The following is a 19,832-nucleotide window of genomic DNA, read 5'->3' as shown; positions in this document are numbered from 1 at the left end:
CTGCACGCATGGGAGAATCCATCCTGCCTGGAGAAGGTCACGGCTGGGGCACTTTGGGGAAGCCCAGACAGGCTGTGTTTACACCGAAGAATGACCTTGGCCTGTCCTGAACGGGGAGGCCGCAATTCCCAAGGTAGGAAGGAATCCAGGCACGTGACAACGAGAAAGCTGTGGTGTGTGTGTGTGTGTGTGTGTGTGTGTGTGTGTGTGTGAGAGAGAGAGAGAGAGAGAGAGAGAGAGAGTGTTTGTGTGTGCTAGAAGCTGTGTACACAGCATACATTTAAAGCACATCCCCCCCCCAAAGGAAATTTGCAGGGAAATGCAGTTGGTTAAGGATGTTGGGAACTGTAGTTCTGTGAGCGGTGAACTATAGCTCCCAGGACTCTCTTTTTTTGGGGGGGGAGATAATGTGCTTTAAATTCAATGTATGTACACAGTCAGAAAGATGCAGAATCAGAGTGGTAGATTTTGAGGCAAGGGTGGTGGTGCTTTTTTCAGCCTGAGGGCCACATTCACCTCTGGGGGACCTTTCAAGGGCCACATAGCAATTCTGGACAGGGGCAAAGGAAAAAAAACCGGCAGAAGCTGGCTGGGTTCTGCACACACAATCCTCTCTACCCTCCATTCAGGGAAGCAAGGGGCACGATTGGGGCTCAAGGACACATTTCAGGGTGCAAAGAAGGACCTATGAGAGGTGTGTGGCTTGGGAGACATCTGGGGACCAGAGTGAAAGGCCCAGGGGGTAGTATTTGCCCCCTTACTCTTGCTTTATGAGAATATTTTCTCAAATGACAATACCGTGTATTCACCGGAAATCCCCCCCCCCAACACACAAACACACACTCCACAAACCGGCAACCACACTTTAGTCACAAGGCTAAGGAGGCAACATAATGCATGAAATGTTGCTACCATCCTTAGGAGCACCGGATGAGAATGAAGTTGGGATGCTGGAAGGAGCATGGGAAGCTAGGAACTGAGTCAGACGCTTGGTCAACCTAGTCCAGTACTATCTACACTGACTGGCAGCAGCTCTCCGGGATTTCAGACAGCGTTCTCTCCTGGCCTTGCCTGGAGATGTCAGGGATGGAACCAGGGTTCTTCTGCATGCAAAGCAGATGTCCTGTCACTGAGCTGCAGCCTTTCCCTGCAATGTCTCCACCAGCTTGGGCTGGTTAAGGACTCTCTCCAACCTATTTAGACTGGGGCTGCATCTCTCCGCTGGTCCTTTGCACATGGAACAGCAGCACCTGGAGTCATGGATTCCTGGTTTTGACCTGACTCAGCCTTCAGGGCTCTGGGCTTCCGTTTGACGGCTGCCTACGGCTCGGCTCCAACAATTGCACAAACTACAGCTATTCCTTTGGGGGGTACAGCACATTCAGTTCTTGTGCCGTCCTGGAAAACAGAAAGTCATCCAACCACAGCGGCTTGATATTTGCATGTGTGGGCCTGGGTAACTATGGAAAAAGCTCACCCGTCAAATTCAGCTCTCCAAGGGATCGGCTCAACCTGAAGCTCCCCAGGCTAATATTCTCCCGTCTCGTTCCTCTCCAAGGGCGACTCCCCTCTTATGCAGCTTCCCGTTAAAAAGATAAGCTTTTAAAGTACTGTAGTCGATGTGTTGTTTCCTTATGGCTTTCCATGGTGTAATTGACTTATTTAAAAGAGATGGCTTCAAAAGCAAGGCTGGGGAGGGTGTCTGGCCTGGGAAGAGTCCCGAGGGCCAAGCAGAGAGGAATGGTGGGCCAGATTTATTTCCCCCTCCATAGCCTGCAAGGGATTTTCACTCAGTTGTACAGCATGTCCCTTGCATGCAGTTGGATCCAGGTTCAATCTATGGCATCTCCAGGTAGGGCTGCAAGAATACCTCTTGTCTTGAGATCCTGGAGAGCTGCTGCCAGTCAGCGTAGACAGATCCGTATACTGAGCTAGACCGATCCGTATAAGGCAGCTTCTTGTGATTCCTAGGTTCCCCAACCCTACCATACAGAGGTGTTTGCGGTCCACTAACTAAATACAAGAATTTTTTTGCAGACATGGAAAAAGCAAAGTAGAGGCTGGTTTATTGACTGCCAGAAAACACTTACAGGAGGGGGATTGTTTCTGCAAGGTAAACACTGGTGCCAGGGAAGCGATCAGGTTCCAGCAAATTCTTAATATGCTAGCTGGGGCTGTTTGCTCAGCCCCGACAAAAAAGAGAGAGAGAGAGAGAGAATGGCAGCTGTGTTGAAATGAGCTACTTTTAGCCTGCCATACGGATGAGAAAGCTGAATCACAAAACATGCTGTGCGGATCTCAAAGCCCATGTCATAGCTGCCAAGTTATCCCTTTTTCTAAGGGATTTTTCCTTATGCTGAATAGGCTTCCTCGCGAGAAAAGGGAAAACTTGGCAGCTATGGCCCATGTGAGGCTTCAGTCGTCAGGGGGAGCCTTGTCCAAGCTGGCTCAGCCCTCAAAAGATGTAAATGGAAAGGCCTCTCCAAGTATGAACAGAGTGCCAAAACTTCCAAAATAAGAAGGATTTTCAGAGCAGAAGGAGTTGCAATATCCTGGCAGCTTCCAGGTCCAGCTCTGCACATTTAAGAAACCAACTTTGCTGGTAAAGTTCCTAGGGCTGCAACCAAGAGCCACAGGAAAGATCACAGGGACTAGCACCATATGAAGTACTGCAAATTATTAGGGCAACTATTATGTATCTGCTCAGACATAACACCAATGTTCCCCAACAATCTTCCCCCTGCTCCCAGTTCTGTCCAAACTCAATTACTGATTTCCATAAAGTATGCCTGTGAAGCAAATGCATGCAAAAATATGGCATATTTTATTACATTCATACCTCTTGCTGCAGCCCCAACACCCTTCCAAGGAGCTAAAGACAGCAAATAGGAGTCTTCGCCTGGATTTTATCTCCACAACAACCCTGTGAGGTAGGGTTCAGCTGATTATTGGGTCACATACACCCCATACGATTAACATTTAGGATTCATATATGTAGTGCTTTCAAAGGTCAAAAATACTTCATGTTGCATGTATTATTAGTGTAATCTTTACAACGGCCCTTTAAGGTAGAGCATTATCATTAACCCCCCCCCCATCCTGGAGGCTGACACGGAGAGAGTAGACCACCTACAGTCACCTAGTGAATTAATAATGGCAGCCCATCTTCTCCCTCTGGTTAGGTAAATGTCTGTGGAGGCAATTTACCAAGGGAAGCTCTTTCACACAAACACTTCCCCCCCATGTGAAATGGTTAGAGTCTTGTGCAAGGACTGTGGAGCCTCCATGAGGCACAGGACCCCCAAAAGTGAATTAATGTGAGATAGCTATGGAAATATTGACTCCTCTTCCACCTTAAACACAACCAGAATTCTCTCATTTCTGAGAGTCAACTTGAACGTTGCCTTTGCCTTGGTTTTGTAGATATGTAAGTACAGCTAGAGGAAAACAAACAGAGCATATAGCAGTAACACAGAGATCTTACCCTGAGGCTGTATAAACACGGAAGTTTATTCCCTTTTCATGACATTTCCCTTACTATTAATTTCCACATTACAGTATATTTGAGCTTTCACACAATGTATAAGCCACTTCTAGAACTAAAGTGGAATACACTTCAAGTTCAGCACTCTTTTCCACATTGTTTGCAAAATAAAAATAAAAAAAATCTGGAAGCAATTAACATGGAAATGAGCTCTAAACTTGCATGATATTCCACTATAGTTCCAGAAGTGGCTACCGTATTACATTGAGTGAAAGATCAAATACAATGCTGAACTTAACAGAAATGGGCAAGTTGGGAAAACGGAATAAACTACTATGTGAATGCAGCCTGGAACAAACCAAATGTGCTAAAATGAATCCTGCATAGGGCTGATGTACAAGTACTCCGTTTTTTCACACTGCCAAACAACACCATTCATTCAAAAATAATCTGTGAGTTCTCCTTGAGTACATATGCACCTACTCATCCATATGACCCGTCTACTCCCTCTCCATTGACACCAATTGTCCTCCATGGCATCCATTACATAGCCAAATCTGATCAACTTTGAAGTGTGCTGATTGGCTAGGAAGCATTCTGCTCACATGATCCCTGACTGGCTAGGACAGCCCTCCAGCTGACTTGGACTGAAGCTGCCATCATCCCTGATCATTGGGGCTGGTGACACCTTGATCTCCTTGGAGAAAAGGGTGGGATGTAAATGTCAATCAACCAATCAATAAGAGAGGCTGGATGTAGAAGTTATGACCTGTGGAAGAGCTGAGACATACATCAGTCCCAAGTCCTCCACAGAAAAATTGCAATTATCCAATTGCGCCCCTTCCTCGCTTGCTAGAAACTTAAACATGACTACTACTTTTTTTGCTCAACAAATAATGTGGGAGGGGGAAGAGGTTCACTTGACAATGTCTTGGCATACTCATTATTTTATTGTTCTGCTGAAGCTTCTTGTCATCACTCTAACTGCTGGAGAGCTATTATCTGTACTCCATCAAATTGTCAGTGTTATCTGCATGTTAACCTGAAATCACCACTCGCACAGCGCATTACTAATCAACACACTTTCCCAGAGCAGGGCAGAGCTGCAGGGAACACTTGGACCAATGCAGTGCCTGTCGTCAACATTTATTTTATTTTATATTTATGAGATTTATATACCACCCTTCAAGACAAGATCTCAGGGCGCTTCACAGTATAAACATTGCTGTGTCCACAGCAGCAGATGCTTCCAAGAACCCTGCTCCCCATAGGTCACTGAAGCATGGAAAAAGTGGGGTCGCAGCTCAGTGGTAGAGTACAGTGGTACCTCGGTTTATGAACACAATTGGTTCTGGAAGTCTGTTCATAAACTGAAGCGTTCATAAACTGAAGCGAACTTCCCCATTGAAAGTAATGGAAAGTGGATTAATCCGTTCCAGACGGGTCCGTGGAGTACTCAACCTGAAGCGTTCATAAACTGAAGCATGGGTGTAATTGGTTCCGGAAGTCTGTTCATAAACTGAAGCGTTCTTAAACTGAAGCGAACTTCCCCATTGAAAGTAATGGAAAGTGGATTAATCCGTTCCAGATGGGTCAGCGGTGTTCATAAACCGAAAATTCGTAAACCGAGGTTCCACTGTATCTGCTTTGCATACAGAAGGCCCCAGCTTCAATCCCTGGCATCTCCAGGCCAACATGAGCAGCGGTTTCTCAGGGAACTGCTGTAGACCAGGGGTCCCCAAACTGTGTCCTTTTATTTAAATTGCACCTCTGGGTTATTTGTGGGGCATAGGAATTCGTTCCTTTTTTTTCTTCAAAATATAGTCCGGCCCCCCACAAGGTCTGAGGGACAGTGGACCGGCCCCCTGCTGAAAAAGTTTGCTGACCCCTGCTGTAGACACTGAACACGGACCAAGCAAGCCATGGGTGTAATAGAAAAAGCCAATCACGTAAAGATCCAATGATGTTTGTGTCCATCCTTTGGAGGGAACCAGGCTTAGAAAAAGCCAGTTACCTATGGTGGGTCAAAATTGTCTACAGTAGACCACGGGGAGAAGTTATAAGAAAGCTAGGAATGAAGCAACTTTCTAGTCCTCAGGCCACATGCATTCAAGTTGGACTAGTAAAATCTTCTTGTGCATTACTAACTTTGGTCAGTGACCACATTTCACCCAACCTGCAGCATCAGAAACTGCCTTATATTTGTCCACAGCACAGAATTATCTAATTTCCAGCAGCAGATCGGGATCTTAGGCAGGGAGAGATCTTCCCCACAGATGGCTGCCTGGCCCCGTTTATTTGGAGATGCTGGGGATTGAACTGGGGACTTTCTAGGTGCGAAGCATGTGCTCTGGTGCCGAGCCACATTTTCTGCCTGGGGGGTGGGCTGCAATGTTTTCCCTTTCCCAGTATCCCTGAGCCCAGAAGGTCATGCTGCCCTAAGCAAGAAGGTTGGCCACGTGAGCGATGAGGTCTGCCACATCCATGCAAATGGTACGAAAACAGTGTTAATTATATAAATGCAAAATGTACAAATGAACTCTTTCCAAAGGGACACTCAGCCCAGAACAAGCTGTCCGCCTCTTCTGCAGGGGATTCATCCTTCTTGGATGGCATCGCCACAGCAGCATTGCACCTTCGTTAGGAGCCTTTTCCTAATGGGCCAATTTGGCCACTTGCCATTTGCATCTGCTTTGGTGCCAAGGCCACAGCCGCCTCAACCCGTTCCCCATCTTCCTTCTCCTCTGGAATAACACCGAACATGCTTTTGTCGTTCAAAAAGATCAAGTCGATCTGAGCCATTTATCAAACAGCTTCTCCTGAGCAAAGGCTCCAACCAGCTTAAGCTGATCCATTTGGGCAAATGGGACACTGCCCCACCAACCTCAGTCTGCCCTCAGCCAGCCCACACCTGCTCTGCCTTCATAACTTACAACAGGGCCAGCGGGTGGCACTGGCTGTCAGCTCTCTCTCTCTCCCCCCCCCCCCGCCCTTATCCTCCATGTTGCCCCTTGTCGGGGCAGGGAGGAGGAGAATGGGGACAAACCCAGAATGGTTGGCTCTCTTTGTCGTTGCCTCTGGCGCCACCCACTGGTGGTCTTCCTGCCTTCTGCCCTGCCAGTCCCAACGTGTACCAGCCACCACTGACTCCAAACTTTCAGCAGCTTGGGTAACATCATGTTGAAACAATGCAGAAGAGAGAGAAATAAGAGGAGGTGGATGCTTGTAACTGCAGCCACTGCTGACCAAGAGGAAAGTCTTAGATCTAACACCAACTAAACTTGCTAAAATGTATAGGACAAGAAATAAGGAGGGTTGGAAATGTAAAGAAAATGAAGGGAACTTATATCATATGTGGTGGACTTATAACAAGGTAAAAGCACACAGTCATACCTCGGGTTGAGCACGCTGCGGGTTGCGTACGAGTACTCGGCGGACCCGCAAGTGTTTACTTCCGGGTTCTGCCACGTTTGCATGCGCAGAAGCGTTCTGTGCATTTTGCACACGCCATCGCCGCTCGGGTTGAGTACTTTTCGGGGTGCGAACGGCACCCCTGAACGGATTGGGTACTCAACCCAAGGTACCACTGTATTGGGAAATGATATATAATGAGTTAAAGAAAATGTATACGTCAGGCTTCCTCAACCTCGGCCCTCCAGATGTTTTGAGACTACAATTCCCATCATCCCTGACCAATGGTCCTGCTAGCTAGGAATCATGGGAGTTGTAGTCCCAAAACATCTGGAGGTCAGAGTTCGGGGATGCCTGTGTTAAAATTATTGTAAAATTGGTGAAATGTATTGCCTACACTGACTCGCAGCAGCTCTCCAGGATTTCAGACTGGAGAATGTTCCAGTCCTTCATGGAGCTACTGAGGACTGAACCTGGGGCCTTCTGCATGAAAAGCAGATGCTCTGCCACTGAGCCACTGTCATTTCCCAAGTACCGTAGGAAGCTGCTCTATACCAAGTCAGACCATTGGGTCTGAGTAGAGGCTTTCCAAGGATCCAGACATAAGCATTTTCCAACCCTTCCTGAACAGATCTAGGATTTTGTATGCAAAACTTCTGCTTTACTACTGAGCTGTGGCCTTTCCCATAACTACTTCTGCCATGTACACACATGGCACACATTGCGTAAAATCCTCTCCACAACTTTGGAAGTAAACTACAATCCTTGTCTGGAATACAGCGGTACCTCGGTTTAAGTACACAATTGGTTCCGGAAGTCTGTACTTAACCTGAAGCGAACTTTCCCATTGAAAGTAGTGGAAAGTGGATTAATCCGTTCCAGACGGTTCCGCGGAGTACTTAAACTGAAAGTACTCAAACTGAAGCGTACTTAAACCGAGGTATGACTGTATAATGAGTTCTTTCCCCCCCGCTACCCCCCCTTTTAAAAAAAGCAAGTTTCTAATCCTTATGACTGAGTCAAACAAATCCACAACTTGTGAATATATAGATATTGATATTAAGATGAAATTTTCAGAGGGCAGAGATGCTTTGCTTTAATCCTGCCTTCCTAATGGCTAACAAGAGCTGAATAAAGGAAGTTCTACGAAAACATAAAAACATAAGAGCAGCCCTGTCGGATTGCAGGTGTCTATAGCAGGACCTGAGAGCAACCATATCCTCTCCACTTGCAATTCATAGCAGCTGGTAGTCAAGAGGCATAATAGCTCTGAAGGTGGAGGTAGATAGTCTTATCCACCCTGAATGTGTCTGAACGCCTTTTAAATACATCCAAGTTGATGGCCATCACTGCTTCTTGTGGGAGCAAACTCCATAGATTAAAAATGAACTATGTGAATAAGTTATTTCTCTGCCTTGCAAATCTGGTTGGCCCCGAGCTCCAGCATTGTGAGAGTACTGTATGCTTGATTTGCAAAATTTATTCCTGCTGCAGAGCTCTTTTATTTTTTGCAAGGATGTTGGGGTTTGTTAAGCACTAAACTTGCATGACTCTGCCTTCTTGAGTCCTTTGCATTTTGCAGCTGCTAGGAAAGGCACTGGCGTCTGTGTAATGATCTACGGCGTTACCAAGTCCCTCTAGGGCAGCCGGGATACATGCATACTAGCCTTCTTTAATATGCCTGGCCAGGATACAAATTGACAGGGGTGAAGATGTCTGCCGCGCTTTCTCCCTTTTTGGATAAAGACAGACCACAGATCTTTCGGTTGCATCCAAATAAATCCTACTCAAAGTAAACCTGTTGCAATTAATAGTCCTAAATTATCAATAGCATATTAGTATCATAAAGGTAAAGGTAAAGGGACCCCTGACCATTAGGTCCAGTCGTGACCGACTCTGGGGTTGCGCGCTCATCTCGCATTATTGGCCGAGGGAGCCGGCGTATAGCTTCCAGGTCATGTGGCCAGCATGACAAAGCCGCTTCTGGAACCAGAGCAGCACATGAAAACGCCGTTTACCTTCCCGCTGTAGCGGTTCCTATTTATCTACTTGCATTTTGACGTGCTTTAGAACTGCTAGGTTGGCAGGAGCTGGGACCAAGCAACGGGAGCTCACCCCGTCACAGGGATTCGAACCGCCGACCTTCTGATCAGCAAGCCCTAGGCTCAGTGGTTTAACCACAGCGCCACCTATTAGTATCATGGCTTCCCTCAAAGAATCCTGGGAGATGGTGTTTGTTAAAGGTATTGAGAGCTGTTAGGAGACTCCTGCTGCCCTCACAGAGCTACAACTTCCCGAACAGTTTAACAATCAATCAGTCTTCAAAGTGAACTCTGATTATTGTAGCTCTGTATTTTTGGCTGAAGCATAATAGAGGGGGGGGAGGGGTGAAAACAGGTTTGCGGAGTTACCAGATATTTTTACTTGACCTTTTGGTGAGCTTTATGCTCACTCAAATTTTGGTGTGTGTTAAATAGCTGACTTTTTTCTTTTTTAGTGCTCTGTTGTAGAGATATTATACTGTTTATTATGCACTGCTGTTTTATGACTGCACTTAAGCTGTTTTTATTTGAACAGCACAGGTCATCGAACAATAGAACGGGAGAGTTGGAAGAGATCCCTCTTTGCCAGGCTAAACATACCCAACTCCCTTCTCTGCACATGTTGCAGCTTGCCAATATCCTTCTTAAACGGTGGTGCCCAGAACTGGACACAGGACTGCAGGTGGAATCTGACAAAGGCAGAATAGAGCGGTACTATTACTTCCCTTGATCTGGACACTGTTGATTCAGCCTATACTGTAATTGCATTGGCATTTTTTGCTGCTGCATCACACAGCTGACTCGTGTTAAATTTGTGGTCTACTGGGACTCCTAGATCCTTTTCACATGTACTGCTGTCAAGCCAGATGTTCCTCATCCTACATTTGTGCTCCAGCAAAGACTAGAACCGTACATTTGTCCCTACTGATATTCATTTTGTTTGATGTGGCCCAGCTGCCCAATCTATTAAGGTCACTTTGAACCTATGAACCCTGATACCTCTCCCAGTTTGGTGTCATCTTAATTTTGATGAGCATCCCCTCTATTCCTTCACCAAAGTCATTTTTAAAGACGTTGAACAACCTCGGACCCAGGACAGAATCCTGCAGCACCACATTTGCCACTTTTTCCTGGGATAACAAGGAACCATTGATGTATCTGAGCACAGATAGAAAACGTGGCATATAAACAAAGCAACTGGGACTACACACTTCCCAGCTGAATAAATGGGTATTTTACCACAAGAGCCCACTTGTTAGGGTTTGCTTTAAATCTGTTTGTTGTATTTGTGTTTTTAATGGCTTTTAATTTATACTGTTGTTGCTTTGTCGTTGCTGTTTTATTAACTGTAATAAGAATAATGCAGATTATGTGTGTTATGTGTTTGTGCAAGTGTATACACATACACACACACAATATTTTATAAATACACACACTATACACAAATGCACACACAAACACTGTGTGTGTGTGTGTGTGTGTGTTATACATACACACCCATACAGAGAAATAGCAAATGTTAATTATCCAGCCAGAGCAAAGGTGGGTGGGGGCCCCCGAACCCATCATGTGGGACAGGGGTGGAAAGCCTTCTGTCTCTCCACAAGATCTGCAGCATACCTTTAGTTTCCGCTCCTCCACAGACCTGTGCACGAGGAAGTTTCCATGACGCACGCTACCACGGCAACTAAGGCCTTTCACGTGAGGAGGCAGGAAGCCGCATGATTGACACTCCTCGTGCTGAGCAGGGGAGGCCTCTGTGAAGCGGGCAGCCTGCGCTCCCAGGCCACAGGAAGCGTGTTTGTGGGACGCTGCACACACTGGGCTTGTGGCCTCCTCAAAGGCCCATCTATTCAAACTCCGGGCCACAAAATACACAGCCTGGTGTTGCCCAAAAGATTCCCCCTCCTTACAACTGCATGGGCTTTGGCATTTCCCTTCCCCCAGAAGTTTCACTCTTCCCACAACAAACTGGTTAGGGATGGCAAGAAGAAAGGCTGGCCTAAGGCTGCCCGGAAAGTCAGTGGTTGGGGAACCCTGCAGCCCTCTCGGACTCCAACTCCCATCAGCCCCAGGCAGCAAAGCCAACAGTCAGGGATGATGGAAGTTGTGGTCCAACCATGTCCAGAGAGCCACCCTGCAGTAAGCTTTGTGACCAAGTGAGGATCTAAACACAGGCCTCTCTGGTTCGAAGCCAAAACATTGGCCTCTAGCTTTCATTAGGCATCAAAAACACCAGCAGGTGTTGGGAACCTTTGGCCCTACAGATGTTGCTGCTGAGGTAAAACTCCCACCACATTGGCCATGCTTGCTAAGCCTGATGGGAGTTGTAGTTCAGCTACATCAGGAGGACCAAAAGTTTCCTGGCCAGGACAATTAGATCATTTACTAGTGAACTGCCCACTAGTAGAGCCATTACCCAAGGCTCTGCTATTACTCAGTGAAGAGTCACATGTGAGAAAGCACATGTTTTGCCTGCAAAAGAACTCCAGCTCCCATGAGCCCCAGCTACACCTGAAGGGCACCATATTGGCTACTCTGATGTAGACAGTATTGAGCTAGAAGGGTTCTTTGATCCGCCTTGGTTTGAGGCAGCTGCCTCCCCCCCCCCCCCGGGACCAGGCTGTGATCCTGCATTCATTATCTTCCCTCGTCCCTTGGTAGCACTTGAGCATGACAAAGAGACAAATATGAAACTGGCTTTTCTTATATTATACCTCATCTTAAGTTTCACGAGCCTTATTGGCTTTGCCCTCACTTCAACCCAGTGAGGGAGGCTGCTTGTTTTTTTGTTTTGATTTTTACAGGTGGCAATTTGACATTTTAAGAGTTTTGCCCAAGGTGGAACAAGGAGTAAATATGGGGCTTGAACCAGATTCTCTGAAATCCTGTGCACGCCACTGTGGTGTTGTAGTTAGAATATTTCAGAACAGAGCAGGAGAACCAGGTTCAAGTCCCCACCAGGAGCCACTTGCCAAATCTCAGCCTAAGTCTACCTCACACAGGGACGTTAGGAGGATAAAATGGGGAAGTGTGAGAAAACCATGCATACTGTCCCAAGGCCTTTAGAGGAAGGGTGGGGTGACAAGTAAAGAAATACAGTATATTGCTATTCACTGGATCCACACCACGTTCTCCTGAGATCAGGCACTGCTGGGATGTCCCCAAACAGCTCCCTCTTGCCATTGCCACAACATTCAGTTCTGTTTTGGAGACATCATAGCAGTTCCAGTTGCTAAGCTCACAGGAGCTGCTTTATATCACGTTATTTATTTCTAGGGCATTAATAGACCACCATTTGTCATGTAGCCCCAGGGGAGATTACACACAGTGCAACAATCTTAATGTCTTCCATCCACAAAGGCCTGTGCCAAAAGGTTTGCCCGGAGCCGACGTCAAAATGTTGACTACAGCAGCAGGGCACCTGTGGTCCTCCAGATGTTGTTAAACTCCAGCTCCCATCAACTCCAGACAGCATAGTCAATGCTGGGAGGATGCTGGGAGTTGTAGTCCAATGACATCAAGAAGGCCAAAGGTTCCCCACCCCTGATTTACAGTGACAAGGCCAGAAGCACCTTGGAAGAGCATTCCATAATTTGGAAGCCACCACAGAAAAGGCCCTGAAATGCACTGCTACCCCACAAACTTCACAGGGCCTCCCCTGCAGATCTCAGGTCATGGGCTGGTCCATATGGGAGGTGGCACTCTTTCAGATATCTGGGGCCTAAGCCATAGGGCTTTGTCTGTCAAGGGAAGCACCTTGAATCGGGCTTGGAGGCACACTGGGCTAGTCTATCCAATACAGGGACAAAGAATCTGTGGTCCTCCAGATTAACTTCCTTCAGCCCCAGCCAGCACAGTAAACAAATAATGAAGGTGGGGGGGGGGGTTAGAAACATTTGAATTTACCCATCCCTATCTAAGCCTGGTTTATCAGTAGAGTACTAACAACTTATGATTTTCACAGGTCAAGATCCAAGGAATTGCATGCCTAGTTCTGTATGCCAGAAGAGGGTTCTGATTTGTGATTCTCAAAAACCAGTCGCAGAGCCCAAACCTGCCCTCTCTCTTGGAAAGTGACTGGTTTATAACCAAAGCTGTGTACATTTATGTGGTGATGTCAAAAGTCCTAGTGGGCACTGAGTTCAGTTTCATGAGTTTTCTTGTTTTTTGAAAAAAGAAAGGAAAGGAAAGAAAAGAAAAGAAAAAGGGAAAGAAAAAGAAAAAGGCTGCGAAAGACGCCTGCGCCTGAAATCCTTGAGAGTGACTGCCAGTCTGTGCTGGCAATACTATGCTAGATGGTCTGACTCAGTACAAGGCAGTTTCTTTGTTCCTCAGAGCTGCTTGAAAGTTGTGTCAGAAGAGCCCACGGAATGACTGGAGAAGATTGCTTATTTAAGCTGCATCTGTCAAAGGGAGCGAATGTGTCATTCTGCATTGACCAAATCGGCTTCTCCAAGAAGCTCATCCAGATTGAGGTCCGACCCCTCCACCTCCTCAGAGCGGCAACTTAAATCTAGTTAGCGCAAAAAGATTGTCAGCGTAACCATGGCTCCTGGGGCCTTCTCCACCACACAGCCCCTGGCCATCTTGAGAAGGAGCGAGTTCTCCTCCTGACTCATCCTGAATGGAAGGCCCATTTTTAGAGAGTTATAACATTGTAGAAATAACACCTGTCACATGAAACTGTGTTCTGAAATTAAATAATCCTGTATAGTGCGCTTTTTTGGGGGGGGGGGAATGTTATGACAGCCTTCCCCCAACCTGGTGCTCTCCAGATGTTTTGGACTACAACTCCCATCAGACCCAGCCAGCAGGAGATGATGGGATTTGTAGTCCAAATACATCTGGAGACCACCAGTCTGGTAAAAGCAGAGTCAAGAGTGGGCTGGTGTGCTGAACTAGAACTGGAGAGATGGTGGTTCAAATTATTATTGGTGGTGGTGGTAGCAGCAGCACATCATTAAATTATAGAATTTGCTCTAACAAAGAGGCAGTGATGACCACCAGCTTGGATGGCTTTAGAAGAGGATTAGACAACATGGAGGAGGGCGAGACTAAACTCCTACTAACCACAATGGCTATGTTCTGCCTCCACTGTGGAAAGCAGTAATGCTTCAGACTACCAATTGCTGGAAACAGAAGGAAGGGAGAGCAGATGTTATGCTTAGGTCAGGCATCCCCAAACTGCGGCCCTCCAGATGTTTTGGCCTACAACTCCCATGATCCCTAGCTAGCAGGACCAGTGGTCAGGGAAGATGGGAAAAACATCTGGAGTCCAAAACATCTGGAGGGCCGAAGTTTGGGGATGCCTGGCTTAGGTCCTGCTTGTGGGTTCCCCATTGGGGCATCAAGCTGGCCACTGTAAGACTAGGATGCTGAACTAGATGGGCACTGGCTTGGTCCAGAGTTCTTGGTCCAGTTCTTACGTTCGCATAGTCGTATTTGTAAGACGCCTCATAAAATCAATTCTCTGAACATCTTGCAAAAATGAAACATAACAACGACACAGTATAAAATTCCCACTCGGCCATGAAGCTCAGGGAGCCAGTCATTTCCAGTTTCGCCTACCTCAGAGGGTTGTTGTGAGGAAGAAAAGGTGGGGAGGACTCTGTGCATTGCCTTGAGCTTACTGAAGGAAGGGTGCACTATATAAATGTAATGAATAAATGAACTTGGCATGCGCAAGCCATCCTTTGCTCTTGCAGCCCTCAAGCAGTGAATCTGCATGCCTGTGCTAGTCCACCACCTCAGGAGGAAAACATGAGGTTGGTTATAAGGAGCTGCTGGGAATTGTAGTCCAAAACAGCTGGAGGGCCCCAGTTTGGAGAAGGCTATTACCCCTTCGAGCCTGCAGGCTGTGCGATTCTGGGCATGTCAGCTCTGCTTGAGTAGAGAGCAGCCAGTGAACAGTGGAGATTCTCAGCAGCAGGAAGACCTCTGAAGGCAGCAGGTCCAGGATCCCCAGAACAATTAACACCACTCCAGGAAATTTCTCACACGTTCCCCAGAGTGCCAGCATCACACCCATATGACTTCTTCCTCTGCTTACACAGAAAGCCAATAACTGGTAGTACAAAGAGCTTGTATTGTCCAGGAAAGGCGGCGGGGGCTGAGATGCGCCTTCCAAGTCTAGCTGGGTCCAAGAGCCGATTCAAAAACTCAGGCAGCTGTTCCCCTCCTCTCCAATAAAAAGGGTGCTGCGTGCAGAAAGTTCAAGCTAGGCTGGGATGGGGGAGGGTGGAAACACTCTCATCACACAACCATTTTGCTTTTTACAAGCAGGGGGGACACTGGCGTGGGGACGCTTTGGAACAAACAGCCGCCTACATGGGGCTAGTGCAAAAGGTGGCTGCTAGATCAGTGAGCAGGGCAACCCAATGGGGGTGCAGGTCACTGGTCCTGAAATTGCTGCACTGGCTGCCAAGGATGTTAGTACCAGTGTAGGAAGTCCTAAACGGCATGGGACCCATGTCCCCAAAAGTGTGCCGTCGTTGATACCAACCATCTCAGACTCTACGATTGACAGGTGAGGCCTTGGTGGTAGAGCAGTCACTGGGGGTGTGTGGTTTTGACCCATGACAGGGCCTTTTCAGTAGTGGTTCCCTACATGCCGAATGCCCTCCCTGGTGTGCAGTGCACCTGTCTAAATCGCCATCGGCTTCCAGGAGGAAGTTAAAAGCACTCCTGTTTCTGCAAGCATTTGACAGCTGAAGGATACGGTTTTAATTATGTTTAGAATGTTTTCAACTGCTTTTCGAATGCTCTTTAAAAACAACCACATTATTATTGATATGTTTGCTGCTGTGGCTCGTTAGGGAGGAAAGGTGGGATATAAACAGGGAAAGGATTAAACGATATGGTACATCTGGAGGACCCACAGGTTCCCCCACGCTGTAAGGTGCAACTGTTAGAGCATTGGGCATGAAACTGGGAAACCAGGGCTCAAATCCCCACTCTGCCATGAAGCTCACTGGGCTAGTCACTACCTCTCAGCCTAACCTACCTCACAGGGTGTTGTGAGGATTGGATTGGGGAGTGCGTGCTGCCTTGCGCTCAGGGCCGTCTTGAGCAGATCGCGCGCCCTGGTGCTGAGGGGCGGAGATCGCTCCGCCACCCGCCCCGCCCTCGCAGGGCGCAATTGGTTTCCGCACGGCTTTGCCGCGCGGCGCCCTCCTTACCAGGCCGGCGCCCAGCTTACCAGCCCCCCGCCCTGGTGCACTGCGCCACCAGGGGTCTACGTAGAGCCGGGCCTGCTTGCACTTTTTAGAGGAAAGACAGAATATAAACGTAGTAACAGCAAGATGCATGGCTCAGTTGGTTAGATCATAGTGCTGATAATGCCGAGGTTGCAGGTTTGAGTCCCATATGGGGCAGCTGCATATCCCTGCACTGCAGGGGGCTGGTCTAGATGATCCTCAGAGTCCCTTCCAACTTTACGATTCTACGATTGTATGTACTTCCAGGATGTCCAGCTTCTCACCCAAAGAGTGTATTCACCAGAGATAGGGCACCTGTGACCCTCCAGATGTTGTTCAACTCCAGGCCTCCCTGACTACTGGCTGGCGTTTAAGGGAGCTGAAGTCCGAGAACATATGGAAGGCCACAGGTTCCCCATCCCTGGTTTTCCGCTTTTAAATGCTCTGAGGCACCCCTCACTGTAAGGAGATCTCACCCCTCATGCGTGGATGCAGCTCCTAAGCAGGGCCACTTCCTGTGCTCTCCAGCTTGCCCTGCTCCCTGGTGTTCATGCAGAACTAGGCTGGAGCACCCAGGAGCGTGTTGTGTCAGGAAAAGGAACAGCTTCACACATACGCGCAAATGTATCTGAACTGGCCTCATGGGAAACAGCAAAGAGTACTGAACTCCAGTCATTGCAAAGCAAGTAGATATTCAACAGGCTGGTCCCAGGGCTCAGATTCAAACCACCTGAGGATATGTATAGGATATGCATAGACGCCCCATGGTGTAGGCTGTCAACACAGGGCCAGTGGGTGCACATGGGACCACAGAAGCCTTTCTGGTGCCCATAGGGTACATCTCATTCTACAAGCCTAAGTGTGTGTGTGTGTGTGTGTGAGAGAGAGAGAGAGAGAGAGAGAACGGAATATTAACTCTTGCCTCTTCAGCTACACTCTTCAGAAAGACCACCCCCCTCTTCCAATGATGCTTAGGGGGAGAAGTTGAAGAAATTGTTAAAAAGTTAACTGTTGAAGGGAGAGAGTACATGGAATTCTGGTGAGAGTGTGTGGTTATGGTGTGTGTTGCCCACAACTAATTTGTCGGTTTTTGCAAATGTGCCCTTGGGTCCCGACCCCCCCCCCCCCCGCCCTAAGTCAAACCTCTGCTCCAACCGCCACCTTGTTCTTTGCTATATTTCTCTCGGGGAATCTGGTAGGAAGAGATCTCTCCAGCCTTTTTCTTCTCTAATTATATTGTTGCTTGTCCACACACACACACAGCTCATCTCTGATCTTTCCTCGGTAAAAAGCATCCTCTCTCCACCACTCCACCAGGAGCTCTCTTGAAGTAAAAGGGAAATGGGCTGCAACTGCGCCTGCTCTACAGCAGGGGATGAGTACCCCATTCTCCCCCCCTCCCAAAAAAAGAGGGGTCCCTGGCTCTGGACGAGGCTCAGAGGCCTCTTTGCTAAATGGCAGCAAACACCCAACTGCAAGCAGCCTGCCCTTCCCTGTGCTATTGCAGGCTGATCACTGCATCTTACCTCTTCGGTCGTGAGGGGCATGCAGATCCGATACTCTTTCACCAACATACTGCCAGCTGTCTCTCTGGGCGCTGAGCAGGGTGGACCCTCGTGGCACGGCACACTCCAATGGAAACGTGGGCTCTTCACCAGCCAAGTGGCCCCAGAGAATCCCTTGGGGAAGGATGCATCCTGTAGCCGAGAAGAGACGTGTTAAGAGTGGAGTAAATCTGGGAATTTGCTTGGCTGGGCAGTCCTGAGAAGCAATTCGGCTCCCTCCTTCACTCAGATCCAAAGCTCTACTTCTTTATATATATATCTCTCCCCCCCCCTTGCTACAGGTACAGCTCTGCCTGTGACTTCATAATCGGTTGTCATGGTAGCTGTTGTGAGGTCATCAGTCTCCTCAGCCAAAAGAGCTGTAGAAGCCAGACCATGGGAGATAAGGAGGAGGCAGGAAGTGGAGGAGTTAGGTCACATTAGTGCTCCTTCGCTGCTGGAACCATCCCACTACCCAACCACCCCAAATCTTCTCATGTTCTTTTAGGCTATGTAGTGTTTAAAAAATCTCACCTCATCAGCAAGCTTACTCAAAAGGTCAGGCGTAAAGGGTATGTGGGGGAGAAAAACGGCAAGACTCCCATGTACTGTATATTGCAGGCATCCCCAAACTCAGCCCTCCAGCTGTTTTGGGACTACAATTCCCATCACCCTTGATCACTGGTCCTGTTAGCTAGGGATGATGGGAGTTGTAGTCCAAAAACAGCTGGAGGGCCGAGTTTGGGGAGGCCTGGTATATTGGTACTAGCCGTAACCGCGGCCCACTCTGCCACGCCCAGGGTTATAATTTGTGCCCCACATTCTCTTTTTAATGCCAGGGTTCAGGCTGCTCCTGTGAAGTGGGAGGTAAGAAGGATAGCCCTCTGATAATGTGCAGAGTGCCTTTATCCTCTCAAAAAATGAATACAATGCAGATCTTGTAGCTTCCAAGCAGCACACAAGTCTTGGCCGCCTGTTTAGACAACAAATTAGCCACCTCTTTGGGGAAGAAGTCGTCTCATGGTGGGCAAAGCTGGCTGCCATCTGGCACCATAGCCCCAGCCACTTTTCACCGCGAGCTCTGCCCCAATGCAATGTCCTAGAGTCCCTGACTAGTATTATTCCAAAGATGCTCAGTGGGGCACCTGGCTGGCCACTGTGATAAGAGGATGCTGGACTTACGAAAGCACACCCACCTAAGTACCACAAGATATGTGACACAGGTGATCCACCATAGGATTTCCAAGGATTTTCATTTTCCCTTTAGAAATCCAAGCATGATGCAGGTGCCTACATTCTCAAGAGCCAGTGTGGTGTAGTGGTTCAGAGCGGTAGACTCGTAATCTGGGGAACCGGGTTCGCGTCTCCGCTCCTCCCCATGCAGCTGCTGGGTGACCTTGGGCTAGTCACACTTCTTTGAAGTCTCTCAGCCCCACTCACCTCACAGAGTGTTTGTTGTGGGGGAGGAAGGGAAAGGAGAATGTTAGCCGCTTTGAGACTCCTTTGGGTAGTGATAAAGCGGGATATCAAATCCAAACTCTTCTTCCCCTCTGCAAGCCAGTGAGGCTATCTGCCACGTCCCCTGCCTCGGGGTCCCAATGTGGGCCCGAGGAGCTCCGATTCAGATGATACACTCAAGGAGGAGTCCTCGTACCCTCCTCTATGCTGCCATGGCCTGAGGAGCTGGCTCTTCCAACACTCTCTGAAAGCGATTCCTCTGCAGGCCCATGTGCCCCACAACCACACAAAAGCCACGTGACGACAGAAAAGGCTACTAGCCCCTTTACATATTGCAGACCAGCCCTTGCAGAGGAATGAGCTGCTGGGAGGTCAAGTGCTGTCAGGCTTTCCAAGGCTTCAAGTGACTCTCAAGTCACTGCTGAGACATCATCTTCTTAAGCTCAGCTAGCAGGGCCCACTGGGAACTATCCAGGGTCCTGATATCTCCTTGCCACACCACCAAAAGAAGTTCTAGTACAGTGGTACCTCGGGTTAAGAACTTAATTCGTTCTGGAGGTCTGTTCTTAACCTGAAACTGTTCTTAACCTGAGGTACCACTTTAGCTAATGGGGCCTCCCGCTGCCCGGCGATTTCTGCTCTCATCCTGAAGCAAAGTTCTTAACCCGAGGTACTATTTCTGGGTTAGCGGAGT

The 19,832-nt window shown here is 48.1% G+C and overlaps 1 protein-coding gene across 1 annotated transcript in view; it reads right to left on the bottom strand.

Annotated features, from left to right (window-relative positions):
- The window catches only part of LOC118092560 (cytoplasmic phosphatidylinositol transfer protein 1-like), a 46,352-nt gene that overhangs the window by 20,452 nt on the left and 6,068 nt on the right, over nt 1-19,832 (bottom strand). Inside the window, exon 2 of the mRNA XM_060282635.1 lies at nt 17,663-17,833. Within this exon, the coding sequence (XP_060138618.1) occupies nt 17,663-17,833 (171 nt within the window). The remainder of the gene's footprint in view (nt 1-17,662; nt 17,834-19,832) is intronic.

This window comes from Zootoca vivipara, chromosome 14, assembly GCF_963506605.1.
Source record: "Zootoca vivipara chromosome 14, rZooViv1.1, whole genome shotgun sequence".
In the NCBI taxonomy this organism is placed as follows: domain Eukaryota; kingdom Metazoa; phylum Chordata; class Lepidosauria; order Squamata; family Lacertidae; genus Zootoca; species Zootoca vivipara.
This window is presented reverse-complemented; position numbering and strand designations above follow the sequence as displayed.